General features: G+C 41.0%; 1 protein-coding gene across 8 annotated transcripts in view; it reads right to left on the bottom strand.

Annotated features, from left to right (window-relative positions):
- Window positions 1-15,106: 15,106 nt before the first annotated feature.
- mib1 (MIB E3 ubiquitin protein ligase 1) overlaps window positions 15,107-21,240 on the bottom strand; it is a 54,778-nt gene continuing 48,644 nt past the window's right edge. For 2 of the 8 annotated variants that reach the window (XM_011487024.4, XM_078934245.1), the window contains 6 exons: window positions 20,983-21,172; window positions 20,812-20,890; window positions 20,637-20,723; window positions 18,865-18,933; window positions 16,921-17,021; window positions 15,107-16,832 (listed from right to left, as the gene is read on the bottom strand). In XM_011487024.4, coding sequence (XP_011485326.1) covers window positions 16,692-16,832; window positions 16,921-17,021; window positions 18,865-18,933; window positions 20,637-20,723; window positions 20,812-20,890; window positions 20,983-21,172 — 667 coding nt within the window. In that variant the 3' untranslated portion in view covers window positions 15,107-16,691. Of the gene's footprint in view, window positions 16,833-16,920; window positions 17,022-18,864; window positions 18,937-20,582; window positions 20,724-20,811; window positions 20,891-20,982; window positions 21,173-21,240 lie in introns of all 8 variants that reach the window. The other 6 variants (XM_020711184.3, XM_078934246.1, XM_011487021.4 and 3 more) reach the window with 5 other exon arrangements.

The raw sequence follows: 21,240 nt of genomic DNA, 5'->3' as shown, positions 1-21,240 counted from the left end.
CCTCCTCCTCCTTTATTGACGCTCTCTGGTTAAAGAAAAATAAAAAAGTTTTCAATTTTACAATTATGTAAGACAAATAACTCAAACGGTTGAAGGACAGTAGGATCACACATTTAACACAACCAGAATTAAGGTGCACCAGATTATACATAGAATTACACATTTCTGGCTATTTTCTGGCTATTTTACCACAAATGGTCAAATACATTTTTTTAACCACTGCTGACATTACACTGTGTTTGCTAAATGATCCTATGTGGCGCAGGGTGTCTTTTATTTTGAAAGGAACTATTTTATATTTTGAAAAAAAAGAAGCTATTTTCTCTTCATGTTTTATTAATGCCAAATAATGTCAGTTCATTTAAACCCCTACTTTAGACCAATGAAGATTAAATTTACTAGTACTAGTTTATTCTAAGCTCAAAAAGATATTTAAACTAAAAAAAAAGATTTAAAAAAAAAAAAAGCTTGGTGGGATTTTTTTTGTGTTTCGTAACGAAACGTAACATTTGCTTCAATCTAAAGTTGCATAAATTGTAGTTTCATAATAAAAGCTGATCTTCACTTGTTTGTGTTTACTTATTTTATTTTTGAAACTTTTCTTGTTTTATTCATAAAATCAGAAAAATGTTAGTTTTGGCATAAACAAAAAAAAACCTTCCAAAGGGTTTTTAATATTTTGTGGGGTAGGTTCACGTAAAACGGCTTTTTTTTGGACTAAAATATTAATTTATTGTCAAATTAAGAGGTATTGGCATTAACTTGTTATTAATTAAAACAATATTTCAGGATTATTTACTCTACACACCAATGATGTCACCAAAAAGACTAATCAAGAGGCTGTTCTTTTATATTTAGCCAATATTTATAGATTATATGTAAATATGTTTATATTTTTTATCTTTATTACATATTTATATATGTTGGGAAATACAGAATTTTGTAGATCGATTTGACATATTGTGTCTGGAAACGTCAGGCTACTCCAGTTTTTGGATCTTCCACCCATAGCTGTGTTCAAATACTTGCACGTTGTGAGAGAAAAGGGAACGAAAAAAAAACATGTGACTTTTTCTTTCCATAACCACAATATTCTCCAACTATACCTAAAAAACAAATGGCCAGTTTTGAGCAGACCACAAAAAAAGCATATCAGGAGGATCAGCAGCACGTACAGTTATGTTCAGTGTTGTGGCTTCCAGTGTTCACCCCAACAAAAGACACAGAAAAAAGGGTCCGACTTCCGTACGCAGTCCAAGTCACGTCCACGCCGTCGGCTCCTCCACAAAGGAGGTTTTTCCACAATAATGCCGGCATGTGTGACACCTCTGAGAAATGAGGACTGTTGTGTCTGACTGAATGAAGCAAGAAAGACAGGAGTGAACTGAACTTCAAAAGACTTGCCCTTTGTTTTGACCCCTAACTCGTTTTCTGTGACACAAAGCTGGAGGTGTGTGTTGTGTGTGTGTGTGTGCTTTGTTTAGATAGATGCCGGTCAGCAGCTTCGGCTCCACTAAGCCGAGTGTTTACAGATCTGCCAGAACACGGTCTTCTTGATTCAAGATGCAGCATCCAGACAGACAGACATCATTGAAGTCTGAGGTCTGGGCCGTTTGACATTATCTGTCACTTGATTGACACGGCGTGATAAGAGCAGCCGAGCCAAGCGAGGATGGACCCGTTGGCTGCTTTGGTGTAAAGCTCTGATACAAAATAAAAGAGGACTAAAGTGTGTTTTATGAGCCCACAGCAAAATAAGACGCTCCTGCTGGCCAGCCTTTCAGAGGTTATCTTTACAATGTTTACTTTTACAAATCATAGCTGGATGGAGATTTGTCAGAGGATAATCTTCATGAAACCTTAAAGATAATCTGAGGCGGCTCACTCTGATAAATGTTAGTATATTTAACCGTGAAAAGGAGAGCGGGCTATCCTAACTTTCTACAAAAGCTCTAAGAAATTGAAGGAGAACTCAACTGATAAAGGCTAAAATAGACCAGAGAGAAAAGAAAAGTCACATTTTCGCATATCACAGGGTGAACACGTTTAAAAACGATTATACCACCGACTGTATTTGAGAACTGGACTGACTCCTCCCCCTCTGGGTTCCAAACAGGAAGTGGCTCCAAGAAGCCAAAATCCCATAGACTTCTATAGAGAAATAAACAGCTGTTACTCAGTCGTTCTATTGGTCGGAAGAACCATTCATTCTCTGATACTTCTTTTTTCTGTAGGTCAAGTTATCAACTGACCTATCAGATGCCTCCATAAAAGTGGCCCCTAAGTTTAACATTCAAAACATTGGATTGACAGATTTCAGGTAGCCCGCTTTCAAGTGGTAGGGGTGTGGCCTTCCAACAAGCTCACTCCTGATTGGTCAGAGTGGTTGCCATAGAAATGCTGACATGGACAGACTCAGACCAGTCCCTGCTGACTGACGTCGGCTGGCTTCAACATGACGGCGTCTGTATTGCCAAAAAATAGCGACCGACTTGACTTCATTTGGTCGGAGCCAGAAGTAAAGTGTTTTCTATGGATGATGTTCTCTAAAACAGTCTTTGATGATGATTTTTATTTTTGAAATATACTCTAATAGGAAAAATAGGAAAAAAAGATACGACAAACATTTAAGGAATCGAATGTTTCTTGTTAAAAAGAAAAAGCAATCCGCCAAAACGCTTTTTCTTTTTTATTTTGAGTCAACAAATGCAGCTTCATTTTGAAATTGAAAAAGCATCTCTAGTATTAACTTTTATTTTTTAATTATGCTACAGAAATGTTTAACTGTATTTTTAACTACAAATGTGTCTTTTTTATGATTATGGGTAACTTACACTGTCAAGAAAGTAGCAGGATCTTTCATCTTTTTTAATGTTTAATCTTTCATCATGTATTACTAAATATCTGGAATGCATGGGTTTGACATATCTGTGCCTTTTATTTTTTCTAGCAGTATTCTGATTTTTTAATGTTTGAAATAAGCTAATAAAATATAATAAAAAAAATCAAAATCAATTTCAAACTCAATAATTGACTTTTAACATAAAAACAGGGTTATTTGCTGCCATCTCTCACAGTTCTCCTCTGGGTTCATTTTCATTGGTGTTCTGCAGGGCTCTGTTCTCTGCCCCCCTTTCTTTATTGTCCTACTCATCTCAGATCTCCATCGTTCGCTCACATGCTTTCATGTCACACATCTCTGTCTATCAGCTTAGCTTCACTTACAGTAAAACATCTCTTACGCCTCTCCTTATTTAAAACCAAAAATCCGATTTATGTTCTCAGAATAAGTTTGAAGAATTTATTAAGATGGGCCAACTTGTGAAAAGATTCTCATTTTGTTCACATTTTCTTCTGAAATGAGTCATTTCCACTTCCACTGAACTAAAAAAAAGCCCTATTGGGTTGTAGAACATTCAAGTAATTCTATCTAACATTTAGCATTTCTTTTCCATTTTTTCCTCCTCGTTTCTAGATATCTTATAAGATTTTTTAAAATAGGAGTTCTTTTCCTAATTTTTGGCTACCTCTTATCACGCTAAAACTGGATTTTGACTTTTTTTTTTTTTACAAAAATGTAAATTACAGACTAAATTGCTTCACGAAAACAGGTAACAAAAGTGTTATTCTGGAAAAAGGTATTCATTTTTTGTCCCCCGGCGTCAGTGGTCCTATTAGCTGTATATAAACTTAAGCCTTTGAGTGGAGTTCCTGCAGAACAACATGGTTCTTCTCAGCTTTTTCACAAGATGTCCTCACGTTTCTGCTTTTTTATAGTCGAAAGGATAAAGGTCACCCTGGAGGTTTTTGAAAAAAAGTCAGATGAAAGAGAGAATTAGCTAAAGATGTCCACATTGAAAGCAAGAAGTAAGGAGGGGAGGGGTTATCAAATGGCAAACGAGGGGGCGGGTCCTCTCCGGGACGGAGCTGTGGGGTTGTAAAGGAGCCACACCAGAAGAACGTGCACACAACAAATCCACACCTCTGCGGGACTCCTACCTGTGACTCAGGTCAGTGGGAGCATCGGGAGTGAGAGGCGGTAATCAGTAACAGCGTTATATGGCCGCGTTAATAGTTAACGTGGCCCCCAGACGCTGTGCCCCACGGCCCCCGAGCACCTGCAGCCCCTTTTTACAGGGATAATCCATGGAAAGAGCAAACAGTCTGAAGGCTTGTTGGGCACATCTGAGATGCCAATGTGTGTTTGGGAAAACCTCAGAAAAGGGAGCATCAGGGATAATCAATTTTTGTTATTAGCTCCATAAAACATTCTGCGTTTTATTGCTCAGTTTCTCCACTCTTTTTCTTTTTTCTTTCCTGCTATTCATTCAGGGTCATAACCACAGGAGTGTGTGTGTTATCTGCTGGTGACTCCCCCAGATGGCCTTCTGGCTTCACGCACACAAACGTTTTTGTCCAAATTTTGCTGCCTCAAAATTAACCCCTGCATTCCTGCATGGAGGCGCACACGCTCGCCGGCGCTGCCATCCGTGCAGAAACTCTCAGTCACATACCTCCTCTGTATCTCCATAAATATGGGCAAAAAAAAAAAGGCAAACTCCAATCGAGCTCAGGTCAGGATAACCTCACGGTGACCTCTATCACCAGCTGCTCAGTCTAAACACTCGCCATGGCGTTTCTGCATGCACTCACATTCTGAACACGCTCTCATGCTATTTACTGAATGCTTAGTAATGCCGCCACCTCCTAGCTGAATTAATGAAGCTTCACAGTCTGGGATGCCAACGTAATGGCAATGACATCAAAGGAGGAGCAGGATGATGCTTTTCCATGCAGGTGTGTGCTTGTGCGCACACTGCAAACAGACCCTTGCACTGAGCCGGCAGGTTCAAGCTCTCTGCAAAGTTACAACAAAAAAAAGTTAAATTGTGCTCATGGATATGTCTCTCTTTAAACCGTCTTTTGATAAGAGAATCATTGTAAATAAGTGATGTTCTTGCTCCATTGAGAAAAAAAAAAAAACAGAAGCCAGCTCGATAAAGTTTCTCTATAATCTCTGCCTCAGCAGGAATCTGGGGTGCTGCTTCAGATTAAAGAGGAGAGTCAGATTAAAGGACTATAAAACACTGACAAAAAAAATGATAACATCTTTACATTAAACAAATGGCTATCGCTCTTCAGTCAGGATTACTTTGGATTTGTTTGAACATTGAAGTCATACTGATAGCCTTTGTCAGCCGTCTGGTGACGGTATATCTCAGTCACAGTGAAAAATAAAAACACATCTTCTCAGGATGGAAACCTAAAACTGTTTTATTCACCCACTCTGATCATCTTTTGATCAATTTCATCTATTTTCAATGTGTTCCCGGTGTCTTTTTATTGACTAGGATTACAGCGTTTTTAGCCAAAATACTTTTTTTTTTTAAAGTGTTTTTTTTTTTCCTAGGATGTAGTTTCTGCAGAGCAGCAGGAGTTCATTAGAAATTAACCCCTGACTGGTGGAGAGCAACCCCCCCTCCACTTCCCATCATCCGTCTGTTTACACACTCTCCCACTAGCTTACAGCCCCTCACCCTAGCAGGGCAACAAAAATGGCGAGCAATGTTGGAGCTATCCAGCCGTACATTTTCATCTGTTCCTGATTCACAACAAATAAAATAAAGAAATACTCAGAAATGCAACTTTGAGCTTAAAACTCTTAATGTCACAGGATGCCACAAGAACATGTTAAAAACACCATTATAAGTACATCTTTTTGCTAAAAGCTTTAGATTTTTCTTTTTTGATTGGAAGGTTTCCATGCTTTTCATTAAACATGGATGTCAGGATAAAGCCTGTTTTTTGTCTTCCTAATATATATTTTTGCAATGCGTCTGTATTATTCTAAATCTCTATAGTCTATTCCTTTATGTTTTTCAACATTTCACATATAAACCAAGCCGTAGAGAGTAAAACGGATTCAAGGTTTTGTGCTGAAAGCAGATCTAGCTGCTTTCTAACCATCACAAAGGTGACAAATCTGCCCTTTGTTCATTATTCTGCTGATAGGAGTTAAAGGGAAAGTGTGTTAGAGTGCACAATACTGTGAGATGTGTCAAATCCTATTTAAAAAAAAAAACACAGAGTACAAAAGAGAGGAGAAGAATTTTATGGATAAAAAGTGCTGGCAGGAATCAGTGGCCTTATTGGTGTTAAAGTGACCCACAAAAAAATGTTAATTTCTTGGAAATTTTCCAAACTTTGAGTTTTAAAAGAGAACTGGAACCAAAATGTTATTATAAATGTTACCATCCAACTCCTTATTGACTTTTTAAGAAAGGAAAAGCCAGTTTCGACCTTTGACATGTTGACTTTGTGAAATTTTCCATTTGATTTGATGCATTTATGGTTTTGCAGTCGGAGGCACAAAGAGGTAAAAAGACAGCTTTGTTGTCTGTTTGTTTTTTTTTTACATCTGAGCAGACAAACCTCATTAATATTCCGGGAATTTCACACTAAAAGTGTGTGAAAGTTGCAGAGAAAGTGTAGTTTAAAAAATGGGCTCCTTGAGGACGGCGCTGTGAGAAACTGGATAGTTTTTGAAAACGTCTCTGATGCTTTATTGTGGGAAAATGCGGCCTCGGGAATTCGAGAGCGGCCTGCAGAATTAACGAGGTATGCAGGAATCAAAATACAATTTGGATGTTTGCGGGACTGTTCTTGCAGAAATCTTTACAGAGTAGCATTGATGATCTAACGTGGTCCTCTGGATCCCCCCCGATGACCTATGCCCCCTGAGGTTGTTGTTAAGTAAACCACGCAACGATCTCCAGCAAGGAACTGTCTCCTTGCTCATCAGGAGACCTTCTCCATGACCTCCACCTCTCTGCTTTGGAATGCCTCCTCCTGACCCGCCATGTCTTCATCACCGCTCGCCCCCCCCCCCCCCCCCCCCCCCGTCAGGGCTCGCCAGCGCGTCCGTCACCTTGCGGGTCCTGCTCTGCATCCCAGCGGTCCGCTCGGGCCAGCTGACGTCTCCTCCTCTGGAGACAGCCTATCAGGGGCCTCACGTCATTCGTCTCCGGAGCCCGACTGACGGGTCAACCTCAGAGATTACCGACTGCTATCAACTGCAGGAGGGGACGTCTGCCCCCTCCTAAGTGGATGCTCCTCCGCCTCACCAAAACCCTGGTCGGAAACTGGACCTTCACTTCAGATCTGTGAAACCCGGAGGGGGCTTTTATCTGTATGGGGAGAGGGGGAAAAAAGTTGCACATATGCATTATTTTAGCCGAAATACACAGAGAGAGGAGAGAAAAAAGCCGAGGCCTGCTGGGCTTTAATGTAAACATCAACCGAAAACACCCTGGGAGGTGTGCGGGGGTGGCGGTCTGCTATCAAGGTCCAGATGCTGGATTCCCACACGCCGTGCTAATAATATTAACAAAAACCGAGAACGGAGGCACTCGTGGAAAAATATTCAACTGAATGTTTTACAAATACTCTGCTCTGGACTTTTTAGGAGTTTTCCGGAGAAGAGCGACGACTCAAAGCAAAGCAAAGAACTCGGTGAAAGGGGTCAAAAAGTGATGACATCACTTTGGGGGGCCAAAATCTCTTATGGGGGCTCAAAAAAATGTTTCATATGGACTAACAAAACCAAAGCACACGTGACGTTTTGAAATTATTATGGGATGGCGCCTGCAGCTTCCGTGCTGTGGGAAAGGGTGAAATTTGGTGCGTTTTTTTTCGCACAAATGTACCAAAAAAAAACAACTGTTAGTTAAACTGTCTTTATAAAATTTCACACACGCCACCAGCTTAGGTCTACGAACACAACCAAAGTTTCACTGACCTTTGACCTTGGGAAGAGGCTACCCACTTTGATTTTTCCCACCTAAAAATGTAAACTCCTCCCGAGGATTTCGGTACATCACATCTTGGCTCTTTGAGCATCATTGGGATGCTCCGTGGAGGAAAAGCTTTGGCTTGAAAGATTTGTAGATTTGGAACGCCGTTGTCGCCACACGCTCGCAAAAGTGGGTGTTTTCCTGTCGCTCGCACATTACTAAGAGTCAGCAACGATATTCTCCTGGCTAATGATGCTGGAGACTTCGTCGTCCTGGTTCTGCTGGATCCAACAGCAGCATTTGACACAGTAGACCATAGTATTTTAATATCTAGGCTCCAGAACTCGGTGGGGATCCGAGGTATAGCACTGGACTGGTTTAAGTCTTACCTGAAGAACCATGTGTGTCAGCTTGGGTGGTTTTGAATCTATCACAACTCAGGTTTCTTATGGGGTTCCACAAGGATCGGTTCTAGGGCCACTTTTGTGTTCTCTGTATCTGATACCCTTAGGGTCAATCTTGCATTTCTTTTCATTTGTATGCAGATGACAGCCAGATCTCTTCATGAAGCAGCTCCTGTCATGTCTTCAGGACATTAAGGACTGGCTAGCCCTAAGCTTTTTGAGATTTAATGAAAATAAAACGGAAGTTTTAGTTTTTGGACCGAATTATATTAGTGAACCATCGCATCCCTTTGATTTGGGTCCCTTGCTTAACTTTTTAAAAACAAATGTCTCTAATCTGGGTTTTAAACTGGATCAGCAGATAAGCTCAGAGGTGAAGTCAAGCTTTTTTCATCTTCGCCAACTTGCTAAGGTAAAACATTTTTTAACAGCTGCACATTTTGTAACAAAAATGGTTGCTATGGAGATGAAACCAACAGAAAAGTCACCATTTTCGAAAAAAAAGGACATAGGGTCTGAAGCACTCAAACAGTCAAAAGGGATTTAAATTAAATCACAGAACCTTTTGAGAACTGCAGCCATGAGCTACAAGCAGCTTAACCCTAATGAATTAGCACAAAATTATGAATATTTTTCAATTACGAGAAAGTAATTTTTCCCAACTCATAACTCATCACCTTTTAACACAAATGACAAATCAACAAATGATTAATCAATTATTGAAAATGGTTAAATAGATTGACTTTTAATGATACTACTTCACTTGCTCCAAAAAAAATTGATGAGCTGATTTATGATTTTCCTAATGTAACATAATTTTGCACATATTTTTAACTTTTGATACTTGATCAAATTTTGCTATGAAAATTCCTGAAACAGTGTTATGTCTATTTTACTGATATAGTATTATTTTTCAATCATATCAATAACTTTTATAAGTAACATAATCTGCATATATTTTGGATACTTCATTGCCATGTTGATTTCTAAGAGTTATTTAAAAAATAATAATTTAAGTAATTTTCTTTGTCATGTGCTTTATTGATATTTCAAGATTCTTAATCCTGTCCAATAAAAGCCAGTAACCGGATATTGATAATTCATGTTATAAAATTGTAACGGTATAACGGGCTGGGATTATACAAGTTTGCTTCCTTCCACTCCCTTTCAAGATATATTTATTAATATGTCTAATTACCCTAAGTTTGATTAGTTATTGTATGAATGTATAACTGATGATTGTATTGTTTTTGTGTATTATTTCTATTTGATTGCTTGAAATAAACCATTTCAAATCAAAATTTAAATCAAAACACTTCAGGAAGAATTCAGATTATAAATCTAAAAGGGTTTGATATTTCTACAAATTCAACTTAATTTCCTGTTGTGGAACACCTTAAAGTACCTCATGTTAAATAAATACAGAAATAAAAAAAAACAACAATGATGTCTGCTCCATGGTGCTGGAGTGACACCTCGCTGTGGGATTTTGTTTAGACCCCCCAGCAGAGCTTCACCTGACGACCTGAGGGATCTGAGAGCATCACTAAAAACAATTGGGATATAAAAAAAACAATAAAAAAGACATTTTTTAAACTGATTATTGAATCTTCAAATTGATCCTGAAGCAACATCGGTGTGATGTGCCCTTTCTTTACACTTCTACGTGTTGTGAGTTATTGTTTTGTGTTGTGAGTTAATTTTTTTAGTGTTGAGACAAATTGTAGTGCGTTGTGTTGCGAAATCTAAAGTTTTGTGACCTTTCTGGACCACCATAGTTATTGTGCTGCAAGTTATTTTTTTGTATTGTGAGTTATTCTCAGTTATTGTTTTGTGTTATTCTCAGTTATTGTTTTGTGTTGTGAGTTAAAGTGTTGTGAGTTATTGTTTCATGTTGTGATTTATTTTTTTAGTGTTGTGCCAAATTGTAGTGTGTTGTTTTGTGTTTCTAAGTGTAGTGATCCTTCTGGGCCACCGTACAGTTCTGGTTGAAAGGTTTTGAACGAGCTGCAGCCGATTAATCGTATTTTTCCAAACCCCATAAAGAAGTTCTAAAAGCGTCATTTTCAGCAGAGGAAGGTTCCAACATGGTCAACGTTTCTGAGCCCAACAGTAACTCGGTTTTTGTCGAAAATCCCACCGATGGTCAAACTTTAGGATCCGTCTTGTTTTTTTTTTTAATGCTGACTTTGACTTTTAAAGTCCTTCCTGCCAGGTGGTGCAAAGCTGGCTAACTCTCAAGCCCCCTCTTGTCGCTTTTCAGTCTAGAACATGGAGCCCTGAGATATTTGTGTATCGTGTATTGATTCAGAGGTACAACCCCTGGCTGTAAAACAAAGATAAAAAAGTTAGGCATTAACTTCTTTTTCCAGGGGTCACTCTGAGCCGGTTTCACAGAGTTGGAATCCAGGAGGGACAAAAAAGAAAAAAAAAGCCTGTGTGATGGACTCTGGAATATTGATTTTTCTTTCAGAACAAAAAAAAACAACAAAAAAAGGGTCTTTGCCATCAGTTTTTCCTGCGGGCTGAGATAGGGAAAGCTACATTCCTGTCTGCTTCCTCCAAGGTTACCGCCTGCAAGAAGCAAGCACCTGTCAGATGTGGCCTTTTTGGTTTACAGTAATGAGAAGACAAAAAAAAACAGACATAAAAACATCTCTTAGGAGCAAATTCAGTGAAATCAGAGCTTATTTTGTCTGCGCCTGAGATCACAGGGATGGCAAACTGTTTCTATGCACTATTGGCTTGGAATAGTGATTAGAAATCCTCACCTGCCAGCTCGCAGGAGGACAGTGTCATCGACGCCACACTGTTTGCTTAGTGGAGAGTTGAATGCGATGAGGTTTGCACTTGTTGATTACGTAAGGCTGAACCATTGTTCACCAGCGGCGTGAAAACGATCACATCTAGACAATCCAAATGAAGTTCATTAATTAATTTGTTTTCCTTTTTTTTAATAAATCCAATATTTACTTAAAAGGTTTCCTTCCCAGGTTCCAAAACTCATTGGCAAAACCTTTGTTTCCATCTTGGCATCGAAAAGTAGCTGACTGCTTTCCGCCCAGCCAAAGGTTGCAGCTCCACTGTTTTATAGAATTATTAAGTAAGCAATTATGATAACGCACTGTTTTAAAGATAATGGAGTAGAAAGCCTTTGGCCAGGCTGACTGACAATGTGGGTTTGAGGAGAAAATCCAACTCTTTGCTCACATTTGTCTTCTGGACTTTTATTTTTTTGAAAAACATGGGATTTTTGTTTTTAGTTGTAATTTTAATCCGAAAACGCATCGTGTTGCTGCACATTGTAATTCGTGTTAGCAGCCTTTTATCAAAGCTCATAAACCTTGAATGACTATATATTGATAAAGACTGTTTAAAGTGTCATCGGTATGATAACATTTGCACTGTAAATGTGGCTCCAGTCTCCAATTTGGCTGCTGTGATAAGGACAACACATAGTGGAATATGATCAACGGGTCAAAAGCCGTCAAATGATTAAAAACAACTTTGTAAAAAAGAAAAAAAAACTGAAAGGTTTCAGTCTAAAGCTACTTCTCTGATGAGGTACAAACAAAAAAAAAACATGTTTATACCAAAAGAAATGCTTCTGGATGATTTTAGATTTTACTTGATGTTTAAGATTTATCTGGAAAAAAACGCCTGACTGAGCTGTTTGCGCTCACCTTCTCCCTCTTTGTGCATAAATAAGAAAAATCCTGAATGGTTTGACACTTTGCCCAGGTCAATATCCATAAAGCAATCAGTGTGTCAGGGGGCCTACGGGTTTCAAAGGGTGATCTGGGTTTATGGCTTAACTGTAGGAGGTGGGGCTCCCGTTTACAAGTACATCCAGTTACACAGAAAAACAGCCTCATGTGGTGCAGAATCCCCACCAGAAACCAAGAACAATCGGATAAACGTGCATCATCAACTACCTGGAGAAAAAAAAAAAAAAAAAACGGCCCCCAAAGTAGGTTTTTCGCCAAGCCTGAAGCCCCTCCCTCCTTTTTTGGTCCCTCAAAGAGTTTGTCCAGACAGCCAGAGTTGCACTTTGCTCGGCCTGATCATAAACGGAGACAATAAATTCTCAAGTCGCACATGAGAAAAAAAAAAAGAAAAAAAAACAACAAAAGAGACGCAGGACCTTCAATCAATCTATTTTTTTTCTTCCAACGTGGCAACATTTCTGTGCAGGTCTGTGTGTCCCACTGAATCATGGGAAAGCTCCTCACGACTCTGACCCCACTCACGATGGCGGTCAACACAATGCCAGGACCACAACTGAGTGTTTACAAGAGGATCCTCGTTAATCAATTAAAGGCATTTGGGCGTTTAAATGAGGAACAAGCTTCCCCTCACCTCTTGTTCCAGGTTTGTGGGATTCTAGTTTGTTTTTCAAGCTCCTCACAAAGAGAGTAAATCCGGGCAAAGGGGTGAAAAATGAACTAGATAATCAGAATAAACTATATTTACCCTCAAAGAAAAGATTTGTGTCTCATTGTAAATCAAATGCCTTCTGAACTAACAATAGTTGTATTTATGGCAGCAGAGACCCGCTGGGGTGTTTCACCTGGATGTGCTGCCCCCTGGTGCTCAGCTCTGAATCATGCACGTTAACCTCAGAAGTATTTCCTATGACTTCAGAAGCAAAGCCTGAGCAGTTGGACGGATGCTGACCCCCCACCCTGCAGATAGATGAGGCCCCCCCACCCCACTCTGCAGATGGATGAGCCCCCTCAGTGATCACAGCAGAGCTCCTGCCTGCCCCGCTGCTTCATTTCTATCTGCTGCTCAGTGGAGCCTGCAGAAGTGGGCCACCTCCACTCACACTGTAAGGGGCAGAAACTGGATTAGCTGACCCCCCGCTGGTGTGGGAGTTGGAACAGCCTTCAAGCTGCTGGGTGAAGGTGGTCGGGGATGCTCCGCAGGATCAGGCGGAGGCCAGGGGGGCGAGATAGCGGCGTCTCCGGCACCCTGGCTGTCAGTCAGCATGGGAGCAGCGAGTCTGCAGCCCGTCAGAGATGGACGAGCTGTTTACAGACCATTCCGATGCTCCACTGTAAGCCCTTATCATTTTATGAGCTATAAAGCAACACAAACAATACACTGATATGATAGCCGGACATGCGATTCCACCACTGTCACCTCTGCACGCTGCTTTTCTGTCAGCGGTGGTGAACTTCTACAAACCCCGGAGGCTCCACGGTCTGTCTGAGGAGCAAAGTCTGCGTCCAAACTCCCAAAACAAACAACAAAATCCAGGAAAACGGCACATTTTTCCCAAAAGATTTCTGGGATAAATTGTCAGACAGTTTGCTAATGTGCTTCCACCGACTGGGGAAGTCTCTCCAGAAAACATCAGCATACTGATGAGGTGTTTTTTAGAGTAAAACCCATCAGCTCGGAAAATTCTGCAGAGAATTCCTTTGTTTGTTTTGCAGGAGATTCTGACACGAATACAATAATTTGGTTAAATATCTGCTCAGGATTTTTGAATTAAAAAACAAAGATGTAAGACAGGAATGAAACAAAGTATTATGGTTTGACGGATAAAATCTCACTTTTCAAAGATTTCTGCAAGCTTTGGGCAGAAAAGCAGGTCTGGTTGGAGGCTGGTCCATTTTTTATCTCACAAGCAATCTAAAATGGTTTTTGAACAAAGACAAATAAATGCAGATAAAGTCACTCGTTCCAGTCATAAAAACACATTCATGTGTGTAAAACCTTTTGCAGAGGAATCCCAGAGCCCACCGACCGGCCTGCTTTCTCTGAACCCTAATAAGAACAATAAATACAACAACTATTTATTGGAAACGATATTGCGACGGGCGGCACGGTGGGGCAGTGGTTGACGCTCTCACAGCAAGAAGGCCCCAAATCCCAACGAGACCTTTCTGTTCATATTTTCTCCTGACACTCCAGCTTCCTCCCACAGTCCAAAATCATGCTTCATAGTTCACTCTACAGCGTCTTTGGGGGGTGGGGGGGTGGGGGCGCATGTGCATGTGTGCCCTGCGACAGGCTGGGGACCAGTCTAGGGTTTACCCCGCCTTCACCCAACAGGACAGGCAGCCCCCACGACTGATTGCTGTCTTCACACAGAACAGAATCATATCATCGAATACATTTTTACCTAAATTACTGTCAATCTGATGTTTGGAGACCAGAAATGAAATGAAGAAAAATTGTCTGCAAAAAAAAAAAAAACAAAGAAAAACTTGTCAACATTGAATCCGGGTTTTGATGAAATATTTCATGTTATTCACCATAAAATGATCTCTGTAAACAGCTACAAATTAATAAATAATGTTTTGGTTTTGATCACAGAAACAAATGAATCTGTTCTCATTTGGCCCTCAAGGTAAAAAAAAAACAGGTTTTTGCCACGACTTTACCAATCACAATCAAGAAATTGCAGTTCTTAGAAAGTCCTGAGGGCCACATATAGATATGATGATAGGAGCCTGCAGGCGGTGGAAATCTGAATGCATGTGGCCCACAGGACACACTTTGGACATGCCTACATTAAGCGATAGATTTGTTTTTGCTTAGTCTACATTTCTGAAGTAACGTTTGGTCGCAGATATTTGTTGAAAACATATTTTAAAGACCGTCAATATCAGAAAGGAGCTGTCTTAGCTTTAGGGGCTGACCTTAGAAGAGGTGAGTACATGCAGATACGCTCACTCTGACCTGATCTATTATCTGAATTTTGAGGTGAGATTTTGAGGTTGACACTGAGGTGGAATCTCCTCTTCTCATCCCCACCCAGCTGACCAGCCGTTAGCATTCTCAATGACCGCATACCTCGCGTCTCTGCAGGCCCGTCTCCGCCGAGGCAGACACTGCACAGCAGGAGAAAAGCAACAAAATGCTAATTTTCAGACAAACAGTGCCGCTAAAACCTCCCGCAGTTCATAGAAGGACTTTATTTCTGCCGTGTGGTTGTAGTAAAAGCACTTGTACGCAATACAGACCCAACTGTTGTCAAAGATACAACTCATTCTGCATAAGTCAAACATTCATGCTAAAGAAAAACTACAGATACAAGTCTAACAGTACAGGTACGAGAAAATGAAGTACAAATTAAGCTCCCCCCCAAAAAAAAACAACCTAACAAGACAACACTACCATAAAGCACATTAGTGTTTTCCAAATGTAAAGTGTCATCGCATTTACGGTGCGGAACAGAGAAAAGAAAACAAACCAGCCGATTGTGGGTTCCACAAAGCTAGCCCTGCGGAGGGGCGTCCTGCCTTTCAGAAGCGCTGAGGTTAAAAAAAACACTGATCAATACATACCTGACCGTTATTCCTGTTTCAGACATGAACACGTGAGGTTGACAGAAAAAGAAACGCTTCTACAGGAGAGCGGTCGCTAACTCGATGACATCCAAGCAGAATGTTTGAGAGGTTTTGAGGCTACATAGTAGGAAGGCAGTGATACCTATAAATTCTATCGTTTGGGCTGCCATAAAAAATAATTTACTCTACACTTTCTTATTTTCATAGACCTTGACTCTATAGCTCAATAAATGTTGAAGAAACGAGAGAAACACTTAAATAAAACCAGAAATACGATATTCCAGAGCACCTTGTCCCCCCACAGAATCGATCGCACGAGTACATTTTTGGAAGTAAATGGCACAAATGTCGATGGTTAATAAACAACGCTCCTGGAAAAATCGAGGCTTTTTCAGCAGGCGACGTCACAATATCCGAACATCAGTTGTTGCCCGGCTACGTTTTTCGTTTTTTTTACAGGGGCGTGACGACCAGAAGCCTGTAAAAACTGATGCCACCCTAAAGGGTGCGGCGTGCTACCTGCAGGCACATGACTGCGTCGCATTGGTTTTTCAGTCACAGAAAATGCTTCTGTAGTGCAAAAAAAAAAACTAAGATTTGGTCTTCTGCTGCAGTGACAGACGTGCAGAAAGAAGGTCACAGCGGCCAAACGGAGAACATTAAGGTGGAACACTGGTTTCCACCTTTCCATACTGTCTTAAGAGTGGGAGCACTTTCAACCCACGGCTGGAGCTTCCTGTATCAATACATGTTGCATAAATACAATAGAAGGGGACAGCAAGCTGCCGCTGGACGCAGCAGATGCTTGAGGACTAAACCAGCCAGAGACCTGTCGGCTGTTTTCAAAGGTTAAATCCAGAGGTGGGATCCGCCTCTTTGGATACGGTCGGACTCCGAGTCTCGGCCTCGGTGTCTAAATCAGAAAGGAAGGTTCGAGGGCTAAACGAAGACGAGAAGAAAAGACGCAAAAACGAAGACAGAGAACAGATGAGTGGGGTTCCTCTGTGATTCCACAGACTATAACTACACAGCTGGATCACACCAGGACTTGTAACAGGAGATCCACGGCCACAACACTGACGTGTTGTAAAGTGGTGGCTGGCTGTGAGGATGGCAGCGGCAGCTGGTGTGGTTGAAGTGTTTGCAGGCGTCGTCGGTGCTTCGGGGAGAAGGAAGAGCCCGTTCGGCGTTCAGTACAGGAGGATGCGGCGCTCGATGGCCTTCCGGCAGATGGGACACTCGCTCATGCGGTCCCCGCACAGCTGACAGGTGCCGTGGCCGCACATAAAGATCATGTTCTTGAGCCGGTCCAGACACACCGGACACATGGTCTGCAGGGAGACAGCAAGAAGTGACTGCATGCACGGATGGGGGTTTGGACCTCCTACACCCCGGTTCAGTTAACATTTGCAGGTTCACCTGTTCTTTGATGTCTTGAAGCTGTTGCTGCAGCTTCTGAACATCAGCATTGACGTTTGTGTTGTCTTTGTCTCTCTGCAGGCCCGGGATGTTTCCACTAGCTGTGTGAACGTAACACAATCACATATTGAGGGGGGGGAGGAAACTTCAGGTTTGTTGCGGCCTAAACTATCACTGTTGTCAAAGGCCCACTCTGATGTAAACTGGGTTTTTACCATGTCCTTGTGGCATTTTTCTTATGATGGAGGACAAATATTGAGGAAAAAAAAGCCTAAAATTGCATATTTTTGTTGACACCGCTGTCAATCAGGAGCAGAGGAAAAAAAATAACATTTGTGATGTAGAAACTACAATGGGCGGGGCAACAAGCTCCCTGCTCCACTCCCTTCTGATGCATCAGCTTGTGGACACATAGATCCATGTACCACACTATAAATCTCTCCGGAGAATAAAAAAAAAAGAAGCATAATTAAGACGAAAAAAAATCATATGTAATATGTAATATTAATACGGAGCCCCCAAAGGGACATTGAAGGGAAAAAAACAGTTGTAGTAAAACAAAAAAAAACTAACTAGATCTAAAAAGTAACTAATCAGATGCAATACAAGTAATCAATAAGAATAGCTGGTGCTTTTTTTTTTCCCTTCAATTATTTTTTTCTCTCATCAATGTCCCTTTAGGGGCTCCGTATTTAACTAGCACTTGTATTTACTTATTTTTTATTCTTTATTATGCCATTTATTTTCATTGTATCTTTCTTTTTGCTGCTGTGACTTAACACTCGCACACTGCGGGAAATAAAAAAAAGTTTTTTTATTTTTTGTTTTTTAATTTCCCTTTGGGGCTCGGTACTTTAAGGAGAAATGTATTTAATAAAATATGGGAAAAAGAACGAACATTTCATCTTGAAAGGTGAATTTTCTTAATGGAAAAGACGATAGACTGCATGTGTGAACACTTCCCCGCCATAATAAATTGATGCATATTTAGCTTCATGAAACACAGGAAGAATTTGGTTTATTAGCACACGCTATGAACAATTACTCAGATATCCACAGCACAGAGAACACCTGTAACAAGTCGACTTAAATCTTTATATCACTTCAAATTACTAAATATGCAAAATATGTTATCGACTGTGTCGCTTCTTAACGACTCCGGCGAGCCTCGTGTAAGACTGAGCAGCACTTCTTCGTTTTTCATGTTGCAGTCGGTAACAAATAATTATACCGATACTTTCAGTGCCCTTCAACAGTTATTACTGTCTTTATTTTTTAATCACATATAAGTTGCCTCCCTGGTCAAACTATGCAAAAAATGAATAAGTACATAACGCGACTTATACTCCATAAAATACGGTACGTCTTTGTAATGTTAGGAGGGGCTTTATGTAAGCTAGCAGGACAGCGCATAAAAAGATGGATGATAGAAAGTGGGGGCGGGTTTGCTCCACGCCAACGGTCCCGCCCACAACTCAGAGCCAACTTTCTAAAGAACTACCGCCGCTCGACAGAAACTGTGTTATAGAAAACGACACAGGTTTTTTGATTTAAGCATAATTGTAACTCTTTGAAAATAGTTTAAAAGTAGATCGGAGTGGGTCTTTCACACAGAAATCTTTTTTTTTCTTGCTATGCTTTCAGAGCTTTTGTAAAATAATCAAGCACAGAAAGACGACCTGCCAGCACATGAATCATCATGCAGTACTTTAGCATTCAGGATGCTCGTGGAAAACCGGTACAGCTGAGTGTGATCGAAACAGATCTGCTGCTGCATCTGATGAACCGCAGCGAACAAGCGGCTCTTTTATTAAACTTTGGTCGTGAGTGGCGACAGGAGAAAGAGGTGGGTTAAAGGCAGAGGGAGAAGGGCCAGGGCAGCAGCCTGGGGGGAGGAGCTCTTGCAAACCTGGATGAGGGAGGGGTTCCTTGATGTATACTTACACCAACTTAATGCCAGATTGTTGGGCTGCAGAAGATCCTGCGATCCCCCTGCCATACTGTTAGAGTTCTCTGCTGGGAATAACCAATCACAATGTTATAGCAGGAGCTGCCCCACCAGCTCAAGGGGGCCTGATGACCAAAAGTAGTCACTAATGGCTCTACGAAAGAATTCAGGACAGAATTTAAAGAGGAAATCAAAGATCCTGAGGACAATATTTAAAATACATAGGATATTTCTATGTAGAATTTGATTCATTTCTATTTGCCATCCTTAACCATCGGTTTAATTCAGCCTTTAGTGGAGTGAAGGACCATTAGATGCCCATATATTTACATGAAAAAAGCGCACAGGGCTGTGATTGGCTGTGAATGCTGCCCCTTGCATGAGTGCATGTGTGTCTGGGTCTCTGTTCACCTTCACTGAATGACGGAGGCTCACTGATGCACCACATTAAAGCAGAGAACATGCAAGTTGTGAACTTGCAACAGTTTCCCTTTTAACTCAAAATAAAAAGTGCAAAATACCACTAATGACACAAAGCAGAGCAATAACGTAAAGACGTACGGCAGCTCCAATGCTTTTGTAAAGTCACACTTTAGAACCATTTGATTACTATTTCAAACAGTCAGTCTGTGGAATTTTAGTGTCTTCACAAAACTAATGCACAGAATTCACAGATGGCAGGTAAGAATAGGCACTTTTCAGGTAATACAGTGGTCCCTCGTCATAACGCGGTTCCCCTTTTGCAGTTTAACTCTCTTTATGAATGTTTTTTTTCTTTTCTTTAACAGTGTCATGTGTTCTGTATCCTGATTGGCTGGTGGCGCCCTCTGTGCAGCCAGTTACTACCAAGAAAAGCACTGCCAACCGGTGTTGGTCATGTGACTCATTTAAAAGTGTTTCCACTGCAGTTTTGCAAAATATATCAATTTAAAAAACTACCTCATCCACAGAAATGTTGACTCAGACCGACTCGGACCGATCACTGTGTTTATATTGTGATGTTTTGTTGCAGAGCAGCTGAAAGAGGATTAATGTGCTGTGCTGCCAACTAGTGGGCGGAGCTGGAACACTAAAGTGAGACACTAAACAAAAAGCTTTCTAATAAATTATCAATCAAACTTTATTTTGGAAGATACTGAAATGCATACCAAATAAAATATTGCAAAACTGATTTTTTGTTAACAGTGCGGCTCAGTAGGGCTGGATTGCACGTTTGCACGTTTTCACCCCAACAAACCCCCCCATGCTGACGAAACGTTCTGCACCGTCAACTGCTGGTAACATCCAAAACAGGGTTGGATCTTTGGTTTTACTCTGTAAAATTTGACTTATTTTTTAAAATTTTGAGTGTCAACATGTTGAAAGTGAATAAAGTGTGTCATGAGGGATTTTGCAGAATAAAGACAACAATAATTGAAAAAAATAAAGTTACATACTTAACGAGGGACCCCTGTATCTAAAAAATAATAAAAACGACAGTAAATTTTATAATTACAACCTAACTTCAACTATTTTTGAAAAACCTCCTGGTTTTTTTTTTTACTTTCAATGAGTGGACCAGGAGGGTAAAGGCAGAAACTCAACATAAATATAAGCAAACATGCAAGCAAGGCACAAAAAATGACTTCAAAAGACAGTCTGAAAGGAAAAGAAAGAAAAAGAAAAGTACTAAAAAAGGGTGGATTAAAAGGGAACATGTGGAAGATTCACTCACTAAGGTCATCATTATCATCATCATCATCATCATCAGCGGCATCATCCTCCATACCTTTCCCTCCACAGCACAGAACGAAAGGGGTGCGGCGTTCCACCACAGCCCGGCATTGTACGCACTTCTTCATGAGGCTAGCACAGTCTGCGGAAAAACGGACGACAGCGATGATGGCAGAGTCCATAAAGTGCATAAAGTCGGCGTCAAAAGGCTGTGGGAGGAGTCGACTTACTCTCACAAGCGCACATGTGGCCGCAGGGCTGGAACAACACCGCTGCCTTTTTGTCAGAGCAGACTACACACTCTTCAATCTGCAGACAGACACACAAAAAGACAATACGTTTGTGCGGCCGTCGCCGCCGGCTCCCGGGGATGCTGCAGGACGCCGTGGAGCTCCTGATACCTTTGTTCTGGACTGGACCTGCTCCTTGCAGATGAGACACTTTTTGACGCGAGGAGAGCAGAGTGAGCAGGTGGCGATGTGTCCACACGGCCCAAACAGAGTGTCTCGCTTCATGTCGGAGCACACCATGCACTCCTCCAGAGACTCCATGTTGCTGTTCAGCGACGGGCTCCGGGTGCCCACTTGGCCACTGAAACACCAACAGGTAAACTGTACAAGAAACTTTGGAAAGACCACTGCCCAGATTCTGTCTAAAAT

The sequence above is a fragment of the Oryzias latipes genome, chromosome 17 (genome assembly GCF_053564925.1).
Source record: "Oryzias latipes strain Hd-rR chromosome 17, Olatipes_Hd-rR_3.1".
Lineage (NCBI taxonomy): Eukaryota > Metazoa > Chordata > Actinopteri > Beloniformes > Adrianichthyidae > Oryzias > Oryzias latipes.
Note: the sequence above shows the minus strand (reverse complement) of the source record. Positions and strands in the feature narration are given on the sequence as shown.